This window comes from Neofelis nebulosa, chromosome 10 (genome assembly GCF_028018385.1).
Source record: "Neofelis nebulosa isolate mNeoNeb1 chromosome 10, mNeoNeb1.pri, whole genome shotgun sequence".
Classification (NCBI taxonomy): domain Eukaryota; kingdom Metazoa; phylum Chordata; class Mammalia; order Carnivora; family Felidae; genus Neofelis; species Neofelis nebulosa.
Window position 1 is genome coordinate 5,869,235 of NC_080791.1, and position 24,821 is coordinate 5,894,055.

A 24,821-nucleotide genomic window follows, 5' to 3' on the forward strand; every position below is an offset into this window, starting at 1 on the left:
GGGGAGAAGCTACTTATTGCTGCTGCCTGGGGGGTGGGGGTCCTGGGACTCCACCAGGCCTCCGATGATCACTTGTCAGTAATGACTTGTCACGCTTCCGTTTTGTACTCATTTCATAAAACAAGAACAAGTAGGAAAAAAAGGAAATCAAATAATTATACATTGAGATAAACTACAAAGATACCTAGTAAGCAACAGACACAGGATTTGCTTTTCATTTCTGACCAGAGCTGTAGAGAAGTTCAGCAAAGCCTCTTTTAAAGACTCAATTTGTTGTCAAAGTCTTGGCTAATAGTCTAATAATCTCATTGTCAGGTGACTTGTTAGCTAAATCATTAGAGATGACTATATAGGATTGCTTCCCCTTTAAAAATCCTCTGAATCTTGTACTACACTTCATAAAACCAAATTAACAGTGCACACACAATTGAGGTTAAATTATGGTAAAAAAATCATAAAATATAAAATACTGGTATAGGTATCTACATGGTGAAAGTGGTCATTCAAATTTTATAGTTGCCATGGCCCCAATCTGATTTCTGCAGACAACAAACCTTCCCAAGAAAAGCCATGTTCACTAAACTGCTTCATTTTCCTCTTCCTGGGCAAACAAGAAGACTAGATTTCCCAGCCTCTCTGGGACTTAGGTGGGGACATATTTAATTCTGGGCAATGGAATGTATCTAGAAATGATAGGTGTCACTTGTGACAAGTGACTTATGTGTCCCTTGAAACAGTGAAGGGGCAGTGTGCCTTCTTGTATTCATTTTCTTCCATCCAAGGTCCTTAAAGAGGACCCCACCACAGGAGAGCCTGATGATGGAAGGAGCCTGGATACCCAATTAAATGTCTGGGGGCGATCTGCCTTGGGAACTGCCCAACCCACACTGGACCGTGACATAAGAGATTAACTTTTCCTGTCTTGAGCACTGTGAGTTCGGTTCTGTTTGCAACAGCAGTGACCACAATTCGATGGACGATTCACAGACATCGGTGCTAAGACTGACAATGCTCACGAGCCAGGAAGTGACAACCGTTCATCCATTCCTGCCTCTACCCTGTTGTTTTTCCCAAAAGTTACCTTCGCAGGCCTAGTAAGCACTTAGAAAACAAACACACTTGCACAAAACACTTAGAAAACAAAATGGGAAAAATATACAAAGCTGGTTTTATAAGATAGTTTTTTAGACTGTCTCTATGTTGTTAACTGCTACCGTTTGTGAATTTTTATTTATTATGAATATTTTCTATGAACTGTTACTTATTTCATTACCTAGTGCAGTGGTAACATAATCTTACGGGCTAGAAAAAGGAAAACCATTGCTGGAGTAGAACTACCTGTTTGAAAACTAAGCTTCTTTGAAGAAAGGAGAAAATGTATATAAAGCAGCAGCAGCACCGACAATGTAACACTGTCTCACAAACTTCCTTGCTTTCCTGTTGATCCACAGCCCTTTCCTGGTTTAACTGTTTCGATGCTTGTTCTAAATACTATGTGGATGACAGTGAGGAAGACGTCTGTCATGAATTACAGAGTCATGAATTACAAATGCAAACTTAAAGGTACTAAATTAGTAGTGATGCAAGAATAGTTCCCTATGATAATACAAACATCATACAAGCAGGGCACACACAAACACTCAAGTACTTCTCTCTGCATAAAAAAACTGTACTTGAAAAACACGAGTTTAATGAAAGAATTTGAGGTTACCCGCTCCACTAAAGAAGGATCTTCCCGAAGCTCAGTATAACACATACACTATACGTATTTAAATAATACTCATTCTTTAAGTTATACAACAACCAAACACTGAAGAAAGTTTTTTAGTTCATTATTATAACATACCAAAACTATTTTATGCTTCACAGAGATATAGATCCCCATATTATGGGGATTATATAACATTCCCATTTTTCTAGTAGAAAAAACTCTACCCATTGGGTAATCACTATTTTCCACATTTCTAAACTATGACTACTCACCTACATGCCATTCCTCATTTTAGTTAACATATCTAGACTAAAATTCCTTACAATATATTTAAGTAAGCTATACTAGAGTGTTGCAATTCTTAATTTGTATCAAGTCACATTATAACAATTCAGGTGTATATAAGTAAAACTTTTTGAAATGAAAATTAAAGTATTATACTTGGAAATATAAATATCAAAGCTATGTAAGGTTGATCATATAATATTAATACTATAATTTATTCAGATTTTCTAAATAGAACATGTCCAAAGGTAAAGTTATCCAGAGATAAATGTTATGAGATAGAATACATATATTTAACTCTGTGCCCTCCATGGAGTAGCCACTCAGAAATGACATTAAAGTAATTTTTAAAACAGCCTAAATTACTGGAACAAAGAGAACGAGAGAAGCCTCACTGGAAATCAGATCACTCCATAATAACTGACTTAAACATCAGCAAGCTGGCTCATCCCTGGCAGGTGTGGCGGGAGGGGATCAGCAGGGGTAGCAGAGAAGACAGCCATCCTGCACTACAGAAAGAACCCTCACAAGGCTCAAGAACTGGTAAGCACCAAGTGGTTACAGGAGAATGAAGGTGTAGCAAAAAGCAAATGGCATAGATGGAAGTCTTTTGAAAAAAGCAATTAACACGCCGATACCCTCAACACCAGCAGAATGCTGTCGCATTATTCTCTGTAGAAGGTCAACAGTAAGTTTGCTGGGCTGGCAAAACCTGACACAGCTGGAGTCTGAAAACGGGGGCATTACAGGAAATGTTACACAGTGTTTAAATTCTGCTGCCCCAGCCTTCTTCCCCCACTCGTCTGCCAGAACAGGAGCAAACCGTCTCAGATGCACCAGGTGAGAGATGGGAAGAATTGTCTCTGGAGAGTCTGATTGCCCCCAGAAAAAGACCTGAGGGTGCAATACTGGAGCTTTCCCAGGGAAATGGCCCCATCACACCGCTCAGCAGCAAAGCCCACTGTAGGCAATGACCCCACCACCACACCGTTAATTTGGGATATTTAAATAATGGATCCACGGTGTCTGACAATAACATAAGCTCAAACCTATCTGTCAAACTGATAAGAATAACTTTAAAGGGGACCAAGCTTCACTATATAGTTAATGAAACTAAAAAACCTGGCTCCTATTCATTCAAAATCTGTGATTATTCCCATATGCTGTGCTGAAACTTAGTTTTGCATTTTCTATTAAATATAAGATCCAAAATTAAATTTAAATGTTACTAGAGGATGGGGATAAACATCACTTAGAAAAAGTGGCTCCAGGGGCGCCTGGGTGGCGCAGTCGGTTAAGCGTCCGACTTCAGCCAGGTCACGATCTCGCGGTCCGTGAGTTCGAGCCCCGCGTCAGGCTCTGGGCTGATGGCTCGGAGCCTGGAGCCTGTTTCCGACTCTGTGTCTCCCTCTCTCTTTCTGCCCCTCGCCCGTTCATGCTCTGTCTCTCTCTGTCCCCAAAATAAATAAAAAACGTTGAAAAAAAAATTTTTTTTTAAAAAAATTAATTTCACCTATTAAAAAAAAAAAAAAAAAAAGTGGCTCCTGCATTTCCAAACATTATTTTTTCCTAAGTCAAATAATCTTTGTTAAATATTCTCTAGAAGGGGGGAATAACCATAAAGATATTTACCAGGGCGTGATTAACTTGAAGGTTTTTTTTTTTAAGGTTTTTTATTTTTAAGTAATCTCTATACCCAACATGGGGCTCAAACTCAAACCCCAAGATCAAGAGTCGCATGCTCTTCTGACTGAGCCAGCCAGGTGCCCCAACTTGAACTTCTGGATATATTTGAAGGTTAAGAACAAAAATCCCCGAAGCTACATTTCTTTAAATAAGCTAGAATTCAAATACTTTATTTGCTCACTGTCTTATACTAATTTACAACTTGTAACAAGTAATTCTCTTATCACACAAAAAGCCATAATGCTATTCTCTGTGTAAGATAACTTGGCTTTCCTCCCTCATTCAATTTTCCATTGTGCATACAGCTCCCAAATCCACTGAAGTGCAATATAACCTGTACGAAAATACACCATACCTACGGGCAGAATTAATGATTTTATCTCTGCATTTCTCAGGACACCGGGATTATCGACATTCATGTCCTCAGTATCTACTGAATGAATACATTTCTTCTTTATCCACCTCAATGTTTTCTATCAAGTGGCTTAATTTCTTACAGAAATATAAAACACACAGACTAGATTCCTGTATTACTTAAAATCTTTTTGGCACTGTATTTTGCTCTAAGTTAAATCAGTTTTGCATGCATACATTTTTAAAAAGACATTCCAGAAAAGTCTCAAAAAAATTCTGAAAACCAAATTTGCATACTTCCACTTTAAATTATTTACTGCACTGGCATCCACTACTAGAAAAAATTTTTTTCCCACATCAAGTGTATTTGTCCACATTCTTACCCATGCCTGGCCACAGATATATGGTAACAGTCTGCCCTTTACTTTCACAGCATAAACGTAAAGATTACAAGGAGTAAGAGACTGAATTTCACAACGTGTGGTCAAAATATCTCCTCTTTGGGCATCTTTAGCAACATGATGCAAAGACCAGTACATAGTGTCTTTTACAGTCTTACAATTTTCACTTTTTCTAACTAGGGGTCCCTGTAACCCCTATTCAAGTGTCAAGTATTAGAAAAATGAAGAGTTTTATTTTTTTTCTTTTTTGGTCATTATGAGGTCTTGAAATAATTCGGCAGCAATTTCACCCATGTCGTGCCTTCCAGCTTCTTGCAGAATCAGCCACAAAAAGAAGGGGAGGGGAAGGGAGGGAAAAGGAGGGGAGGGGAGGGGAGGGAAGAAAAATCCTGAATCTAAAAGTTGGGCCAGGTAATAAAGGGAAAAGTATAAAAGTAAAGGCTGATAGCAAAATCACAGCAGCAGAGACCAATTCCATTACAGGAAAATATGGCAAATGCTGAATATGAGCCTCTGACTTCCAAAATTTATTTTTTATTGTCTGAAAATCTCTTTTATTACCTTACTTTGTCAAGAATGGCTATCTCGTGCTCCACAAAAGTAGAGATTAGAAATCTTACACTGATTTTTTAAGTAAAAATACTTATTACTTTGTCACGGTTTGTTTAGTACACAAAAGCTTTCAGATGTACACCTGAAACTAGTAAGGCTATACATCAGTTATATCTCAGTAAAAAAAATTTTTTAAAAAACCCTTCAAAACAGGGAGCACATAAGGGAAATAAACTAAAAAGGGAGTGAGTGGTGAAAACATGATCTAGAGATGTACACAACTAGGGAAATGTATACAAATGTGTAAGTTCAGAAAGTAAACTGGACAAAGGTAATAAAGAAACCCACTGGCAATTATTTTGTAAAAACTGCTCCTGCGCATTACAATGATGAAATGACCATGCTGACCTGAATTTCCTCCCAGACGTCTTCATCCAGTAAGGTGGAAGCCCTGTGGTGTTGCAAAGGGACTATCAGGCAGTGTCCCTCAGTAAGAGATCGGACGTTGGGTAAACATAAATAAACCTATGGGGAAAAAGTTGCAAAGAAAAATGTTATTGTATTTATTCTCAGTTGTGACCAATGAGCCATGGGAAACATGGCTGACACCTAATAAAGCACACTTGTTTACAAGCAATATATTTTATTTTAATATTTTTAAAGATAGCTGATATTTTCAAAATACTTTTAAAAGCCATGAAGGCAGATTCTAATAAAATGGAAATTTACAGCACAAGTCTCAATTTTAACTGTTCTATGTATTTCAGAGATTGAGCGTACCCAAGGGCAAAATGAATGACACACTTTATCCTTGATCTGAGAAAGCTATATGCTTTCAAAGCCCTTGAAACAACACAATTTTGGGCAAGAATGAAAAGATATATAGCTTGGTAATGAAAGAGAAGTCTAACTGGTGCCTATCAATCAGGTTTTCCTTATCGTACTGCCTAAGCAAAGAGAATTAACCCAAGTAAGAGAGAAAGGAAATGTTCTCTGTATGGTTTTACTGCTCTGCTTAAATTCCATCTGTTTAAATACATGTGTTACCTACAAACTGGTGCTATTTTTCCACTATGTACAACCTTCTTAAAAAAGAAAAAAAGTCAATTAGCCTATATATATAGTGAGCAAAGAGTGCTCATGAGGAACATTAAAAATATTCTGCAAAGGGGCTCACTCTTATTTTCTACTATTTTTTGTTAGGTTTTAGATAGAAGTATTTTGTATGGCAGACAACATTATTTCACAAAATAATGCAAACTTTTTAAAACTCTGCTGAGAGAGGACAAAGAAGGAATGGATATGGAAATTTACCTAAGTTTATAGTAAGATCAAACCATATTCAAAATATTTTTAAAAATAACATCAGTACTGATTCATTAATTGGAACAAATTTACAACTTGTGAATTTGCTTACTAATGTCAGGTGTTAGTAAGAGAAGACACTGGATACAGCGTATATGGAACTGTCTTCTTAATTTTTCTGTAAATCTAAAACTGTTCTAAAAAAGAAACAAAGTCTATTTTTAAAAAAAGTAAAGCACAGTGTTAAGACGAGGGAGACAGATAACTTTTATTTTAAAAAAAAGGAGGAAGAAAGCACGAAAAGCTGACAATCAGAAGTTATTTAACTCTGTGATTCTAATGAGTATTAATATAGTTTCATTGATACATTTGGATTTAAAACATTCACTTTAAATATTAGAAATTCAAGCTGAGTGAGAATTACTGAATTGCTGTGGAATGTGATTTATCATTTCCACTGAATGGCAAAGTAATTCCTTAGAAACTCAAAACCATCTAAGATTAACTTAGGTAATAACTGAAAGGAGTAATTTCTTCTTGTTTATTCAGATTAATTAAATGGGCTGTTAGCTACAGTGGATGGGATAGGTAGTCAGATGACGGATAAGGTTCCTTCTAATCAATATTTCAAATATTTCTGTATTAACATAGTCACAGCCGAAAGGCTGGAGGTAGATGGTAGTTTTTAGAGCATATAACGCATAGATGCAGAAAGGAGAGACTCCAGGGGTTTTTTAAGTTAAACTAGAATGAAAAGACTGAGTCCCAAAGGGAAGAAACAGGTTAGCCAACTCTCAGGAAGTGAAAGGCAAAAAGAATTTAATACCATGAGGAAAGACTAGTGGGGAAGGGTGGATTACCTGACAGCGAAAGAGGACCACCGACAAGAACAGGGAAAGACGTGTATGACAAATAGTAAGGGTGGAAGATAAGAACCAGAAAGTGTCTGTTCACAGGCCAGCAGTTCACTTTCACGAGTGAACTGAGAAATGTCTCCTTGGGGAAGCAGCCTACAAGGCAGGAGGTGAACAGAAGGTCTGTGCCCCCCTGGGCCCAGCCTGTCTCCAGTGCACTGGGGAAAACAAAAAACCCCAATGAAAATTCTCCAAACTTCTAAAGCACAGCAGGAAAAATTTACTTTGTTTAATTTGCTCTTACGTGTTTAAAAGGTAGGGATCGGAATGAAGAGGAATGAAATATTTATAATGTCGTAACTAGAAAAATGTAAATGTTTATAAAAGTCTGGAAAAGAATTCAGAAAAATTGATACAAGTAATTGGTTATGGTGGGGTTTTTTTAATTGAATAAATTTTATTTTTTTTAATTGAATAAATTTTAAATGGAACTTTTACATTTACCTCTTTGATAGTTTGGAAGGGGGAAAAAAGAAGAGTGAAGAAATAAAGTTAAAGAAACCCTAATGTGAACTGGTAAGTTGACTGTCTTAACAACAACCTAAAGATACTAAAGGCTAGAGTCGGAATGGAAAAGCCCACACCAGTTCTCTGGACACACAGGTGTGTGTGGAGAGGGGCGGGACATACACAAGAAACAAAAAACTAGCAAATAAACACATATATGCACAGTCCCTGAACTATGAGTTCCTGAACTAGCATGGCACTCATTCATTCCTCTCCTCTCCTTTTCTCACTCCCTCTGCCCTGGGCCACACTCTGCTCCACGAACCAGCTCTTTCCTCCTCACGCCTCTTCACCTGCCGATGCCCCTTCCTGAAATATTAGTCATTCACATCCTCATGTTGCTTGCTCCTTCCATCTTTCATACCTTCCCTAATGGGGCGCCTGGGTGGCGCAGTCGGTTAAGCGTCCGACTTCAGCCAGGTCACGATCTCGCGGTCCGTGAGTTCGAGCCCCGCGTCAGGCTCTGGGCTGATGGCTCGGAGCCTGGAGCCTGTTTCCGATTCTGTGTCTCCCTCTCTCTCTGCCCCTCCCCCGTTCATGCTCTGTCTCTCTCTGTCCCAAAAATAAATAAAAAATGTTAAAAAAAAAAAAAAAAATTAAAAAAAAATAAAATAAAATACCTCCTTACAGGGGGCCTTCTAGATCACCTTCTCAAAAAATACTCTCCCATCATTTTGTCCCATTCCCTTGCTCTATTTGCTTTCTGACAACACTTTCTTCAATCAGGGCAATTATTACTTTATTTTCTGCCTTATTTTACTAGAATACAAGCTCCACAAGTACTTCTGATTCTGAGTCTACTTTTCTCTAGAAACTAATTACGGTCTGGTGTATGTCGGGTACACAATAATTAATCAATACAAGAATTAACTCACTGAATATTTATTGAAATAAGTGACAATTATCAGTAATTAAGCAATCATTAATATTTATTAAAATAAGTGACTACAAACACACACTCTTGATATACAATGGGATATATGTTTGGTCAACAATGGAATTCATGCTTGGTGCACAACGATGAGTGAGAGTTATCTAGGTGCTCACAGAACTTACAGCCTATCAGAAGAGGGACTTAATACACAAGTAAAATAAGGTAAAAATTTTCAAATTATCAGATATTCTAAGAAGAAACAAATAGGTTCTATGAGAAAGTAAGGGAAGAAGCAGCAACTGCTTTAGACGGAGTATTTCTGAAGTGACTGGAATACTAAGAATCAAGTGCCAACCATGAGAATGAGGTCCCACGGCTGGCCAATGCCAGGGCCAGAACCTGGGTTCAGGCGGTTGGGCTCCCAAGTTCAGGGCCAGTGCTGCTCCTCTAAAGAGGAGAATCATACAAAATGTGAGCTTCAAGTCACCTAAATTTTTATGCTGCTCTAGGGAAGAGTCTAAGAATCACAGGAAGTCAGAAAAGAAAACTATTTGCAACAGAGTAAGAGAAGACCAGACATGTTAGAATCCTGTAAGGGTCTGAAGAAAGAGGCAAATCTGGACACAGCACTATGTCACTTCCTCGGGACCATGAGTGTGGTATTTCTTACCTTAACACCTATTGCAACAATAAGGTGCTTGGGAAACTGAGAGCTGTCAAAACAGTAGGGACATTTTTCCATTCGGGCAGCGAGACTCTGATGCTCGGCAATGGCTTTTTTCCTCTGGTTCTCTTCCTCTGCACCGAAACGTTCTCTCTCAGCTGCTTTGGAGACAAACATGTCATCTAGGGTATAATAGTCTCCATCTGTTTTTCCCATAAACTGAAAAACCAAAATAACAGTAGTGGGGAGAAGGGGGTGGTTAACGTTTTATTGTATTGCAGCTACCAAAGACATATCTGTAAGTTCCATGGTACAACTTTTAAATTTAAAAAAAGAAGAAGAAAAACGTGATTAAACATTTAAGCTTGATTTTCAAGTCAATCAATCAATCAATCATCATCATCATCATCATCATCACAGCTGAAGTTGACTGAGTATTTACCATGTACAATTTTATGCAATTTGTTTTATGCTCCTGTGAGAATGAGACCATCATCATTTCCATTTACCGGATCAGGAAACTGAACCACAGAGAGGTTAAGAACTACTTTCATTTTAAAATTAGCATACGCTCCATAGAGAACATAAACATTTTTCAACTGTTCTCTCCAGGCAGCTTCTTCCCACCTCCCCCAACATAAATTGTAGCCAGGGGGATGCTTTTAAAACATAAATTTTACTTACTTTATTTTATGTCCCTGCTTAAAATCCTCAGAGAACTCCACATTGTGAACAGGATCAAGTTCAAACTCTGGTTTGCCTACTACATCATAGACACAGATAGAATGACCCTGGCAAAATTCTGTCTCCTGTCTGTAGAGCCTTGGGCAAGTTACTTAATCTCTCTGTGCTCTCCGCCCGCTTTATTTCCTCATTTCACAATGGTTGTAACAATACTATCTACCTAACAGGGTTATCTTGCTTAATCCTCTCAACGCATGCCTGACACACATTAAGGACTCACAAATGTGGGCCCCCATTATTATTACAATTTTCTTCATAATCTGGCATTGATGACCTTTCCAGTCACATCTGATCACACCCTTACTTGAACTTTATGCTCTGGTCTTCCTGTTTTCAACCCAAAAGTACTGTTACCTTCAGGCTTTGCACATACTGCTCTCTGACCAATTTCTGCCTTCAGTTTAGCAATTCGCTACTCATTTTCCAACCTGAGGCTTAGATTTAGCGGTCACCTCCACAAAAGAACATCCCTGGATCTCCCAAGACCCTCTAGTACTGCACTCCTATCAGTTTCATGACCACACTGTACCATAATTGCTCACTAACTTCTGTTTTTCTCTCATTAGGCTAAGTTCAAAGTTCTATTTAGTCTACTAAGTACCAAAAGTGAACTCTTTTTCTTTTTCATCATCAAATACAAAGCAATAGCAGGATGCTTGGATCTTATCAGACAGTTAAAAAGATTTGAAGACAGCTAGAATGGCTGCATTTATGTCAGAGAAAGTAGAATTCAAAGCAAAGAAATGAAGGACACAAAAGATCATTTCATAAGGATAAAGGGGTCATACCACCAAGAGGATATAACAATAGCAAAATTTATGCACCTAATTACAGAGTTTCAAAATACATGAAGCCAAAACTTGACAGAACTGCAGAAAACTACACGCCCACAACTGTAGTCAGAGAATTAAACACATTCTCCCAATAACTGATGGAACAAGGAGAAAATCAACAGGCACACAAGACTTGAACAAACTATCCAAAACTCTGACCTGACATCGACAGAAATTCTATCTAACATCTGCAAAATAAACATTCTTCTCAAGTGCACAAAGAACATTTACCAAGATAGAGGGCATTCTTAGTTATAGCACAATTCCTAATAAATTTAAAAGGATTCAGGTAACGTAAAGTATGTGCCCTGAACACAATGGAATTAAATTAGAAATCCCAGCAGAAATACATTTGGAAAATTGCCAAGTACTTGGAAATTAAATAGCCCAGTTCCAAATAACACATGTATTAAAGGAAGGAAGGAAGGAAGGAAGGAAGGAAGGAAGGAAGGAAGGAAGGAAGGAAGGAAGGAAGGAAGGAAAAATCAGAAAGTATTTTGAACTGCCATTAAAAAAAAAAAGAGAATTTGTGGGATGGTGCTAAAGCAGTACTTAAAGTGATCATTACAGCACCAAACACCTATATCAGAAGACAAAAAAAAGAAAGAAAAAAGAAGAAAGGCCTCATGAGAATTAATGATGTCAACATCCACCTTAAGAAATTTAAAAAAAGGATAGAAAAGTGAACAGAATGTAAACAGAAGAAGATTTCTAAGATGTCATTATTGATAGAACTAGGTAAAAATCAGAAACCAGGTACTAATTATTAGTAATAAGGTATCTGTCTGAGCTCAATAGTTTCCTTTTCTATACTAGAATTTATTTTTTATCTTCTACTTTTTCTCCATTATTGATCCTTGTTTATACCTATCTATTGTGTCAACTTTGTCTATTTATGTGAACTGCCCTGACTTACAAATTATTAACTTCAGACCTTTATCTCGACCATAACATGTAACACTTAAAAATATCAGAACTGGTCCCTAATTATTTTCGTAATAGTGACCAACTATGTGCTAGGTACTAATAGAGACCTTAAGTACTCTCTCATCCAAATATCCCTACAACGTAGGAATGAATTGTCACTGTCACTTGTTAGATTACAATACAAAGCTTAAGGTGCCTGCGTGGCTCAGTCGGTGGAGCATCCGGCTTGGGCTCAGGTCATGGTCTCATGCTTCATGAGTTTGAGCCCCATACTGGGCTCACTGCTGTCAGCACGGAGCCAGTTTTGGGTCCTTTGTCCCCTTCTCTCTCTGCCGCTCCCCCATTTGTGCTCTCTCTCTCAAAAATAAATAAACATTAAAAAAAAAAAAAAAAGCTTAGGAGAGACTAAATAATCAAAATCACACAGCTATTAAGAGACAGGAGCAGGAATCCAATGCAGGCCTATCTGACTATAAAAACGAAGAGTATATTGGGGCGCCTGGGTGGCGCAGTCGGTTAAGCGTCCGACTTCAGCCAGGTCACGATCTCGCGGTCCGTGAGTTCGAGCCCCGCGTCGGGCTCTGGGCTGATGGCTCGGAGCCTGGAGCCTGTTTCCGATTCTGTGTCTCCCTCTCTCTCTGCCCCTCCCCCGTTCATGCTCTGTCTCTCTCTGTCCCAAAAAAATAAATAAAAAACGTTGAAAAAAAAATTTTAAAAAAAAAAAAAAAAAAAAAAAAAAACGAAGAGTATATGACATTCAGGGAGCCCCTCTCACTTAAGAAATCCACCTTTAGGGGCACCTGGGTGGCTCAGTCAGTTAAGTGTCTGACTTCAGCTCAGGTCATGATCTCGCAGTTTATGAGTTCGAACCCCGCGTTGGGATCTGTGCTGACAGTTCAGAGCCTGGAGCCTGCTTCGGGTTCTGTGTCTCCCTCTCTCTCTCTGCCCCTCCCCTGCTCAAGCTCTGTCTCTGTCTCAAAAATAAATAAAACATTAAAAAAAAAAAAAGAAAAGAAATCCACCTTTAAAAGACAGAAAGGGTGTATTTTAAATATAGTCTATGAAGCAGAACAGAGAATTCGAAGAAATCTTAAATGTCATCTAGAATAAATACACCCAAATGACTTAAGGTACTTATCAGAGACAACACAGACCTCTAACAGGTATCGATCTTTTCTAAAGTATATTAATGAAGCAGAATACATACCTCCACATGCAACTGTCCCTTCACATGTACACTGTTATAAAAACACTGTTATTAAAAACCAGTTCATGAGTGATCAGGGAATTTATTCAATTCAAATCAAATCTTTTGTATACAGAAGATAGTGCTTCTATACTTTAAATCTATGTTTCGTGGACGTTGCCAAACTTCTCTGATTGATTCACAGTAATGAATTAAATAGAAGACAGTCTTGTCTGTTAAATCTGCATAATTCTTTAACACAATATAAAACTGATGCTTCAACACAACTACAATCCTCTCCTCCTACACCCTCTAATTATTTGAATTTTTCCCATTATCTTCTCTGTGGGATTTGATCCAAAATGTTTTCAACTTATTAATCATGTACACATCTCCTGTGATCTTCAGCCCACCATCTTCCTATTTGACAACAAAAAAAAGTTTTAATGGACAGAATGTTAACACAGAGTGGAGAATTGAGTCTAAGAAGGAAAAAAAGCAAAAACCTTGTCGGAAGAAAGGAGGTGAAGAAAGAAAAGAAGGTATGAAAATAAAACTCTTCATCATTTAAAAAGTCCTAAAGAAAGCGGATGGGATGATTCGAGCTCAAGTTCATACATCATAAATTTTACAACTCTGAGAACCTCTTCCAAATAAATGAGAAAAATATGGTAAAACAGTTACAACATTAAAAAACATAAGATAAAAGAAAGGAGGTGGAAGATTACCCAAGTGATTTAGAGATTCAACACAACGCTTATCAAAATCTCAATAATGTTTTTTGCAGGAAGAGAAAAATCTAGCTTAAAATTCACATACGATGGGTCTCAAGAGACTACAGACAAAATAATCTTGAAAATGAACAAAGGTAGAGGTCTCACACTTCCTGATTAGAAAAAAAAAATTAACATTTATTCATTTTTGAGAGACAGAGAGAATAGAGCATGAGCTGGAGAAGGGCAGAGAGAGAGGGACACAGAATCCAAAGCAGGTTCCAGGCTCTGAGCTGTCAACACAGAGCCCGATGCGGGGCTCCAACTCATTAACTGCGAGATCATGACCTGAGCTGAGGTCGGATGCTCAACCAACTGAGCCACCCAGGTGTCCCTCATACCTCCTGATTTTAAAATTTACTGCAAAGCTACAGTAAACAAAACAATGTAATATTATCATAAAGATGGACAAACAGACTAACAGAATAGAACAAACAGATCAGAAATAAGCCCTCTCAAGTATGCTGAAAATACTCACAACAAGGATGCCAAGATCATTGAACAGGGAAATGACAGTCTCTTAAACAAATGGTGTTGGGAAAACTGGATGTTTACATGCCAAAAAAAAAAAAAAAAAGAAAATTTGGACCTTTAATTTACACCATATATAAAAATGAACTGAAAACAGATCATAGACCTAAACCTAAGAATTAAAATTTTTAAACTCTTGGAAGAAATCGTAGAGGAAAAGCTTCCTAACATTAAATTTGGTAATGATTTCTCAGTTATGATGACAAGTCACAGCAACAAAGAAAAAATAGATAAGATGGACTTCATCAAAACGAAAAACTTTTGTGCACCAAGGACACTGACAACAGAAGGGAAGGCCGCCCACAGAATGGAAGTCTTTGCAAATCATATATCCAAAATATATAAATAACTCCTAGAGCTCAACAACAACAAAAAACAAAACAAAAAAACAAGCAACCCAATTTAAAACTAGGTAAAGGTTCTGAGCAGACATTTCTCCAAGGAAGCTACCCAAATGCCCAATTAGCACAGGGAAATGCAAAAAGCAAACTGACAATGAAGTTACCACTTGAGGCTCACTAGGATGGCTAGAATCAGAGTCAGAAGGGAGCCTGGGTGGCTCATTTGGTTAAGCGTCCGACTTGGGCTCAGGGCCCCGTGCTGACAGCTCAAAACCTGGAGACTGCTTGGGATTCTGTATCTCCCTCTCTCTCTGCCCCTCCCCCATTCATTCATTCATTCATTCTCTCTCTCTCTCTCTCTCTCTCAAACATTAAGAAAAATTTTTTAAAACAGAGTCAGATAATAACAAGTGTTGTCAAGAATGTGGAGAAACCAGAACCCTCATGCAGTGTTGGTGGGAATGTGAAATGGTATAGTTTCTTTGGAAAACATTCTGGTAGCTCCTCAAACAATTAAATACAAACTAATAAATATGCAACTAAACATATGGATTACCACACAGCTCAGTAATTCCACTTCCAGGTGGAATGAATCTGGAACATGAATCTCTACAGCAGCATTATTCATAACAGCCAAAAGATGGACACAATGTGAATGCCCATCAACTGATGAAGAGATCAACAACATGGGTAAAATCTGTACAACAGAGTATTATTAGGCTACAAAAAAGAAATTAAGTACTGACACCTGCTACAACGTGAATTGTAAAAACATCATGCTATGTGAAAAAAGCCAGTCACAAAATCACTATCAACATGAAATATCCAGAGAAAGGAAATTTACAGACACAGAAAACAGATCTGTGGCCCTTGAGGGTGGGGATGCAAGGGGGGGCCAAAAGGGTTAGGGGGTGACAGCTAAAAGTTACATGATTCCTTCTTAAGGTGATAGAAATGTCCTAAAACTGACAGTCTCAAGGGACTACATGTCTGTAAATATGCTAAAAACCACTGAATTGTACAGTTTAAATGGGTGAATTATATGGTATATGAATATCTCAATAAAGCTTTTAAATAAAAAAGCCACCTTAACCAAAGAGCAGTCTGGCCTTTGTGCCCCTGGAAGTTATCTTTAAACTCCTGGAATGTCCCTTCTGGTAAGAGCGGCTTTGTTTACCTGGGGGCTTTTGGTCACACCAGACAGTCTACACTAACAGTGTGATGTATGGTGGGGGCTTTGGGCCACACATCATCAACTCTACCTCAGGAGTGGCTGGAAACTAAGGTCATCCTCACAAGCAACAAACCATGTCTACATGACCAAACCCCAATAAAAACCCTGCATGCTAACACTTGGGTGCACTTCCCTAGTTGATAATACTCTGGCCACATTTCACACATCATTGTTGGGAGAAGTTCACACTGTCCACAACTCACTGGGACGGGACATATGGAAGCTTCAGGCTTGGAACCTCCTAGACGCAGCTCCATACACCTCTTCCCTTGACTGACTTTATATCTGTATTCTTTCAGCAAGTGTAACAGCTTTTAGTGAATTCCGTGACTTCTTGCAGTGAAATATCAAACCGAAGGGTAGCCCTGGGGATCCCTGAACTTGCAGCTGGTGTCTTGGGGAGTCTAACACCGTGGAGACATAATAACCAAATGAAATGTACAAACACTGGTCAGATTCTGGATCTCAAAAAAAAAAAAAATTACAAAATTTAAATACAGATCATAAATTTTTTTAATGTTTACTTATTTTTGAGAGAGAGAGAGACAGCATGAGTGGGGAAGGGGCAGCGAGAGAGGGAGACATAGAATCCCAAGCAGGTTCCAGGCTCTGAGCTGTCAGCACAGAGCCTGAAGTGGGGCTCGAACCTACGAGCCGTGAGATCACGACCTGAGCCGAAGTCAGACACTTAACCGACTGAGCCACCAAGGTGCCCCTAAATATAGGTTACAAATGAACACTTTTCAAGTAAACATATGGTTCTGCACAAGACACAGGCACCACCCAACAGTGGACAGTGGCAGCACAGCAGCTCCACACCGAGACGGCCCTGAGGGCAGTGGGGACAGTGGGGCAAGGAAGTCCTCCCAGTGAGAAGAACTCTGAGCATCTGGTTCATGCGGCCCAGAAGGAGGGATGGGCAGAGCCACAAGTCTGAACTAATCTGTCAACTAGGGCTGATGGTCTGGTTGGATGCTCAGGGACCTGGACGTAACACAATCAGAGAACTAGTAACAAGGTCTGGGGAAGAAATACGTGGACAGATCTCTCCAAACTGATACAGAATACAAAGCCATTTCCAGCCTTTGTGAAAACATTTATGTCACTAGCCACTCCGACCTCTGTCCAAATGAGGTTATGAATGGGGTGACCAGGCTGGGACGGCAGTTGGGAGTGGGCTCAGCAACATGACCTTCCACTTATCAGAGCTGATCCGGCTACAGCCACTGCTGAAGACCCAATCCACGAACAAGAGAGATCACACTGTGCCCCTGATATGGCACCAGTTACCTGATGACAGGTTGGGCACACTGGACTGCTTCTGTCATGGAAGGGGAAGGACCCTGTACTTGCTGGAAGAGACGCTTACTCTGGATATGGATGGATTTACATGCAATACTTTTGCCAAATATACTATCTCTGGACTCATGTCACCATGGTATCACACGCATTCCTGTGACCAAGTAACTAATCTCCTAGCAAATGCACTGTGGCAATGGGTCCACGCCCACTGCATTCATTATGCAATGATGATCACCACATTCCCATCATACCGAGGTAGCTAGCTGACTGAACAGTAAACTGGCCTTTTCAAGGTTTAACGAGAAATGCTGGCTAGATGGCCCCTAGGGGGCTAGGGCAACGTCCTCCAGAATGCAGTTATGTGCTCTAAATCAACATCCAAACGATGATGGGCTCTCTCTCACTGCCAGGATTCACAGGTCTGGGAAACTAGGGGAAAAAACAGGAGTGACCCATCTTATCATTACCCCTTATGATACACCAGCAAAATGTATGCTCCCATGCCTCTGACGTAAGGCCCTACTGGTATACAGGTGTCAGTTCCAAAGGGAGGAACACTTCTACCAAGGGACACAACAGTGACTCACTGCACCTGAAGGTGACACTGCCACGGGGCTGCTCTGACCCCTCATTCCACTAAACCAGAAGGCAAATAAGGCAGTTACCATCCTGCCTAGAGTGACTGATCCTGACCAAGGGCGAAATGGGTCGGGGACTACCTCACAGAGGCAAGGTGACGTGTATCTTGAATGTAGGAGATCTTTTAGGGCACCTCTTAGGATTCTCATGGCCTATGATTCAAGTCACGGATAAACTACGATTCAAATTAAGGCCACTAATAAATGGCTCAGACCTTCAGAATGAACACTTGGGTCCACCCCGCCAGGCAAGGAACCTTGAGGGCAAAAGGAATATGAAACGGGTAGTGGAGGAACGTGGTTATACACACTAGCTAAAACCACAAAACCAGTTTCAAAAGTTAATACTATAATAATTACAGTATCTCTTCACTACTTTGATACGAATATGTGTGAATCTACATTTAAATATTAACCAAATGCTTTCTTCTCTCCCCTCTCTCATCTCTTTACCATCTAACATAAGTATATTAAAAGTAGCTTTGTGGGGTGCCTGGGTGGCTCGGTCAGTTGGGCATCCAACTCTTGATTTCAGCTCAGGTCATGATCCCAGGGTTGTGGGATCCAGCCCAATGCTGGGCTCCCCACTGAGCATGGAGCCTGCTTAAGATTCTCTCTTCCTCTCTCTCTGTCATGCTCTGTCTCTCTCTAAAAACATTTTTAAAAATTTAAACATGTAAAAATTTTTAAAAATCCAGGGGTGCCTGGGTGGCTCAGTCGGTTAAGCGTCCGACTTCGGCTCAGGTCATGATCTCGCGGTTTGTGACTTCAAGCCCTGTGTCGGACTCTGAGCTGTCAGCTGAGAGCCTGGAGCCTGCTTTGGATTCTGTGTCTCCCTCTCTCTCTGCCCCTCCCCTGCTTATACTCTGTCTCTCAAAAATAAACAAAAACTTTAAAAAAAATTTTTTTTCTTTTAATTTTAAAAATCCAGAAGTAGCTTTGTGTTCTATTGTGGGGAAAGAGTTAGCATATTTTTGGTTGTATGTGGGACAGTTGTGTCATGTTAGACAGAAGCACGATTTTGTTAACTCTTTGTTTGGAGATTAAATACAGCTTAAGGAGACATGCCGAAGTAAAAAGCCATGGGTTGTGGTTACTGTCAATTTGACTACTCTGAGAGACATTTTCCAGAATTCCCTTTCCTGTGTGTTTCTGGTCAAGGTGGGCAATGGGAGAAATTCTCACAGGAGACGTGGAAAACAGAAACGAAGTCCAGCCATTGTCCAGTATACACTGTCAACTTACCTGCTGGTTCGCCTCCTGTATGAGGCAGCCGCTGGGTCTGCACCTGCTCCCCCACTGCCTCCCTTCCCTTCAGCTTCTCTGAGCTCTGGGCCAGACATGTGTATGTAGCTCCTGGCCTAGTCTACAGCGTATCCACACTACCAAGGCCAGAGGCAACAAGAGCGGACGTGTGTTTCCTGCCCACCCTTGAGAGCCCCAGCTCATGCTTGTGGGTTCCAGCTTATTCTTGGTCTCAGTCTCTTTACATTCCTTTTTCCTTCCCAAGTGCCTGCCTCTGGGCTCAAAGACACAAAGACACAAACACAAGAGCCTGAAGTGGACTGCTTACCTAGCTCCCACAACTGTACAAGTTCAAATCCCTGTAAGAAGCCTGTGTCTCTGTCTTTTATTAGTTCTGTTTCTCTGACTGAAAAGTGACTGGTACAGATTTAACCTTCTATAAATAGCAGTAACAAGCTGCTTTTGTTCAGAGGCTCTGCTTGTACATTTTTTCAAGAATGTTCCAAGAATAATATTATTTTTTAAATATCATTAACCACTGTACAAAAATAGGTATATAACAGTATACAGAATTCAGATATTTCAAATGTCAACTGCATAATATGTGATTGAAAATTAATAATAAAATAAAACCACTCCTTTTCAGCTCTAGTCCATTATCTCTAATGACTAAATCCAATAGTATTATTTTAGTCTGGTGTAATCTGAATGTGATCAACCACCTTCCTGCTCTGGTCGTATGCCCTGGTTGCTGTGTCATAGAAAAGTCATTAAATTTTGCAATCGGTTTCACTATAAACTCACAAGCGGAACTGGCTCTTCAACACCATTCTGAAAACCTCCCATTGTGCACAGTGGCTCGATCACCGTCGAGCCCTGGATGCTCCACGAATCTTCCTCTCACTCTCGGTAGAAGACCTCAAAGAAAAGCCAGACAAGAACTTCCTCATCTTCCCACCAGTGGACCTACTGACCCCCAGCAAACGCTGGCTCCTCCTCCTTCCCCCCTGCCGCACTGAAGGGCACCTGTGCCTCTGTGGGAACAGCCCCGTCGTCTACTCGCTGGGCCCCGACCCCACTTCATACTCTCTGGGTACGACACACCCTGCAGGGAGCTTACAGATGGCACTCAGGACTTCCTCTTCTCCCGCACCATTAGTCTTTCTTCCCCTCGCCAACAACTCTTCCAAACCAGAAAGTGTGTTTTAAGCATGTCACAGCTTCTTCTATTTTAATCATTCCTTTCAAATACTGATCACCTTCCCTCAGGAAGCTAAGCCTCCTGAATGAGTTGTCAAGGGAGGAAAAGAAAGAAGTCAGGGTTTTATTAGAGAGTGACTGGTAGTTGACAATAATGTGAGTGATAATCATATTATGACTGATGTTTAGAATACAACCATTATTATAAACTGCTAGAGTCAGCGTTTCTGAACAGGAAATTTCCAAGTAGGTAAGGGTTTTCCATTTAAGTATAAAAAACATTTCTCATTGCAGTCATTTTGAAAGGAAATTTCCCAAATAGTATTATCAACTTTCCTTCCATGTAAAACATAATATACGTTGACAATGAATTTCATATTTAAAAAAAGAATGTTATTATGGAAAACAAATAAAACGTAATATATGGAACTTAATTTAATCTTTTCCTGATAATATAGAATAATTACTGGGATAAGTAATATAATGTATCATAACTGAGGAATGACCCTCTCGAGGGCTGGTAGCTTCTATGCTAGCTACGTTGACAAAGAGGTCCATGATTTTTTATTCTTTCTCCCCATTTTTCCATCTCATTCTTTGCTCTCTATACTAAGCCAGCTGTCAATTCTCACTGCTATAAGCATTTTTTCTTGTGGTTGGTTGTCTGTTTCCTCACTTCCAGTTTGCTTTTATTATTATACTTCTGGTCTAAAACTGGATAACCAAGTACATTAGCATTATTTGTAATATAAAAAAGTAGGGCTCGAGGGAAACCTGTAGGGAATCAATAAATAGCTGTTAAATTTAGAGTAAACATTAAAAAGCTAGCTTACGATCTATAAACATGATTAGCATCAAGAGATGATACACAAAATGACTTTTAAAACCATGACAAATCATAGAAAAAGGGATTCATAGGTTTGTTTTATATTCTCTGGTACACAATGACATCCTGGCTAGAAGAAACTTTCTGAATCCTGTTTCTTCTACCACTAATTGCCATTCAAACAAGGCATTATTATGATGCTAAAGTAGTCACAATAATTTGTTACAAGAAGAAAATAAGGAAACTGATTCCATACATTTTCAAAATTAATTTCAGATCACTCAAAACCAAGACTAACAAGGAAGTGTTTTTCAAAGTGAAACTAAAGCCCATTGGCAAAGACAAAACAAATGACGTATTAAGACGAAATAAATGAACTGTGGTTTTGGCCTTCACCCGATCCTTTCGAACTATGTGAAGGACCATATTATCTACCTCTTTGACAATTAAAACCCTCAGAGTTCATAAAGAACCAATATTACTATCACCTGGCTTATTGAAAAGAACACTAATTTCAAGTATTAGCTTTATGAAATGATGAGAAATATACTCATGTTTCAGTTATTCACATAACCACCACCTAAGTACATACACAATAGAGTTAACACTCTTGATACGCTGCCTCCTGATGATTACATAACCATTAAGTTTAAGTTTCAGTTGAGAGAAAAATCTCAAATGAAATACATCCCGCTATAGCAACTCAGCTGACAAACTCTATTTCTAAAAATTGCTCTCTCCGACACTAGAAAGTCAGCAGCTAAATAGATATGATGAATAGATCATAATTTATCTAACAAAACCTGTTTAAAAAAAAAAAACAGGACAAGAAAACCCAACAGAATTCCATTAAAACCATATTAAAATCTTATGAAATAAAATAACAAATCATTCACTCCCAGATGATTTAAGTCCTTATGTTGTTTTCTGACTCATCTTTGCCCCTCACGAAACATCTGAGGATTAAAACTAACTTATTAGAGATAAAAGCTTTTGTGAGACAAAAATGACTCATTCTTTCATAAGCGATTGTTTTCATCAAGGAAGAAAATACACATAAATACAAGTTATCATGCCATCAGGAAAGAGAAGAAATCACGCTGAATCACAGAATTAAGAAAACCTCATCTTAAACACTGAAAATTAAAGTGTGGATATTACTGATGCCATAAGAAGCACTAGAGATTTGACCTATCAGTGACCAAAATCCAGGACAGTTTTTAATTCCACATCCTTTTATTTACTATCCAAGTAAATAAACTTTAATGTTAGCTTTGACAGAAAACTGGCAACATTTTTCATTAGACTATTTCCATGTCTAAAATCTCTAAAAGATCAGGGAACATTTTAGTTACTCCTTGCCATTCTTCTTTTGCTATACAGGTAATTTATTATTAAACTACTGAGAAGCACAGGAACGGTGCTCTGTTTCATTTTGGTCTGTAAAACACCTTTCAGAAGACTATTCAACAAGGTTTGTTTGTTTGTTTATTTTACAATATCGATATTGCCTAATTATAAGTTTACTTTTCCCATGTTTCCATCTACAGCTTTCTTAGGTCATGCATACTATGCCAGGAAGTAAAAACTTCCTGATCCCTCCCTAAAGTCTTTGTTGGAAGAAGAACAATGGTAGGAATTACAGGCAGAACTCAAGATTATTCTCCACTGTAGCAGTGGCTTATGTGTAATTCTAAGTATTTGATATTCAAATTACAGACAAATGTTTTTTTGAAGGTGCCATTAAAACCCTGATAATTTTATTCAGCCAACTTAATAGTTAATATATTCTCATCATGCTATTTTTTTAAGCATCTGAACTTCCAAAAAAAAAAAATCACTATTTCTGAAATTTAAAAACTTATATATTTAATTCTGGATCCTGCACACTACAAATTACCCACACATCCAGGAAACCTGTTTCAGGATCTGACTATCTGAGTGACCACACGTCTCCTCTGATAAAACCTAAGCGACAGTTCTCTGCAGATCAATGTTAGGCCCACTATGAAATTTTTTCGAATGTGGTCTGTACTGGAACAAAGTGGAGAAGGTTGATGATAAAAAGGACAACAATTATAAGAGACGTGCTTGTTTTTAACATAATATTGTTGCAAAATCAAAACAATAGTCATTGATGAAAACAACAGAAAATATATGAATTTTCTATGCAATGTAGGATAGTGGTAAAAATGAGACTTCTGCACTCAATTTCAAGCCTCGAGGTATGTTATTCTACACAATAAATATTTATCAGATGCTATCGTGTACTAAAATGTAGAAAAGATAGTGAAGACACAATGGTGAGCAGAAGCAGACATGATTCCAATAACATGGAATGATATGGGAAAGACAGGCATTAACTACAGGGATGTTCAATAAAAAAAGTCGAGTTACAGTTGTGATGCCAATCTGAGGCCCTAACAGAGGGGATGACACAATCACAGAGGTAAAAAAGGCTTCCCTGAAAGAATGAGAAAGGTGAGACACGTACGAACAGGAAGTCAACTAGACAGAACAAAAACCGCACGTGTAAAGAGTCCATGTCAGGAGAAAGCACAGCACCCAGGAGGAACCGAAGCAAAGTCAGCATGGCTGACACAGAGGAGGCAAAGCCAAACAGAGCAAGATTTGAGACAAGACAGGAAACCTAAGAGACCACACCAGTCAAGGTCTTGTTAGGTCCTGTTAAAGAATCTGACAGCAACCAAATACCGTAGGAAACATTTTCACATAGAGGCCAGAGGGTCAGAGAAACATTTGAGAAAAAGAAAAACCAATTACTCTGGTTTCAATGAGGGAGAATTAAAAAAGAAATGAAGGAAGATAAAAAGAAATGCCAGCAAACCGGTTACAAGCCTATTTTCACTAGATCTACCAGCCTGAAGGGAAGCAGACTGACTGGACTGAGGGGAGAGCAGGACTGGCAACAGATCTGATGTGGAAAGGGAGGGAAGGAAAGGGATTGCTGAGGACTCCCAGCTCTCTGACCCAGGCTAGCTACTAATACTACATACTGATAAAGGAAAAAATTAAAATGAACTGAGTCCAGGAAAGGGATATGTGATCATAAGAAAACCACAGAGTATCTCTGACCATAAGTTTACCATAAGGAGTTAACAATACCAATGCTGCCAGATAATTCTAAGCATCAATGTATGCAAAAAGCCTAACATGGAGCAGATCCTCACAAAATAGTAGTTTTTGTTATTCTCTCCCACACTGTCCCAGAGCAGCGTTCTCAACGGGGGCAACTTTCTCACTGGGAGACATTTGACAACATCTGGAGACATTTTTAGTTGTTCAAAACACAAGGTGGATGTGGATGTTACTGGCATCTACTGAGTAGAGGACAGGAAGGCTGTGAAATATCCCATAATAGACAAAGAGCCCTCCCACAACAGTTAGCCAACCCAAAACATCAACAGTGCCAAGGCTGAGAAACCCTGGTCCAGAGAGATTATGATCACATTACTGTAGCCTGGGAAGTTCTTCTGGATTCATTAATGGTAACTACTGTCCACATGAATTGGAAGTTAAATGGAATTATTACTTAGATTCTGTTTAATCAAGCAAATAGTTTCCAAATTCAAGCCTGCCAATGGAAGATGTTAGTGAATTCACAGCCTAAATACTAAGTGTATGAAAATGTTAAATGTTTTCTAACCATGAACACTAATTTGCTTCACCATTTTGGTGTTTTAGTAGGAGGAAAAAAAAAAAAAAAAAAAGCCTGAACTAAAAAAGACAAAAAAGATGCCATCTTATAAAAAATCAGATACTCAGAA

At 38.9% G+C, this 24,821-nt stretch overlaps 1 protein-coding gene across 2 annotated transcripts in view; it reads right to left on the reverse strand.

Annotated features, from left to right (window-relative positions):
• The window catches only part of CWF19L2 (CWF19 like cell cycle control factor 2), a 150,988-nt gene that overhangs the window by 13,773 nt on the left and 112,394 nt on the right, over positions 1–24,821 (reverse strand). The window contains exons 13-14 of one of the 2 annotated variants that reach the window (XM_058686629.1): positions 9,260–9,472; positions 5,398–5,514 (exon numbers count right to left, since the gene is read on the reverse strand). The exons of the other annotated variant lie outside the window; for it this stretch is intronic. Coding sequence (XP_058542612.1) covers positions 5,398–5,514; positions 9,260–9,472 — 330 coding nt within the window. The remainder of the gene's footprint in view (positions 1–5,397; positions 5,515–9,259; positions 9,473–24,821) is intronic. 2 annotated transcript variants of the gene reach the window in all.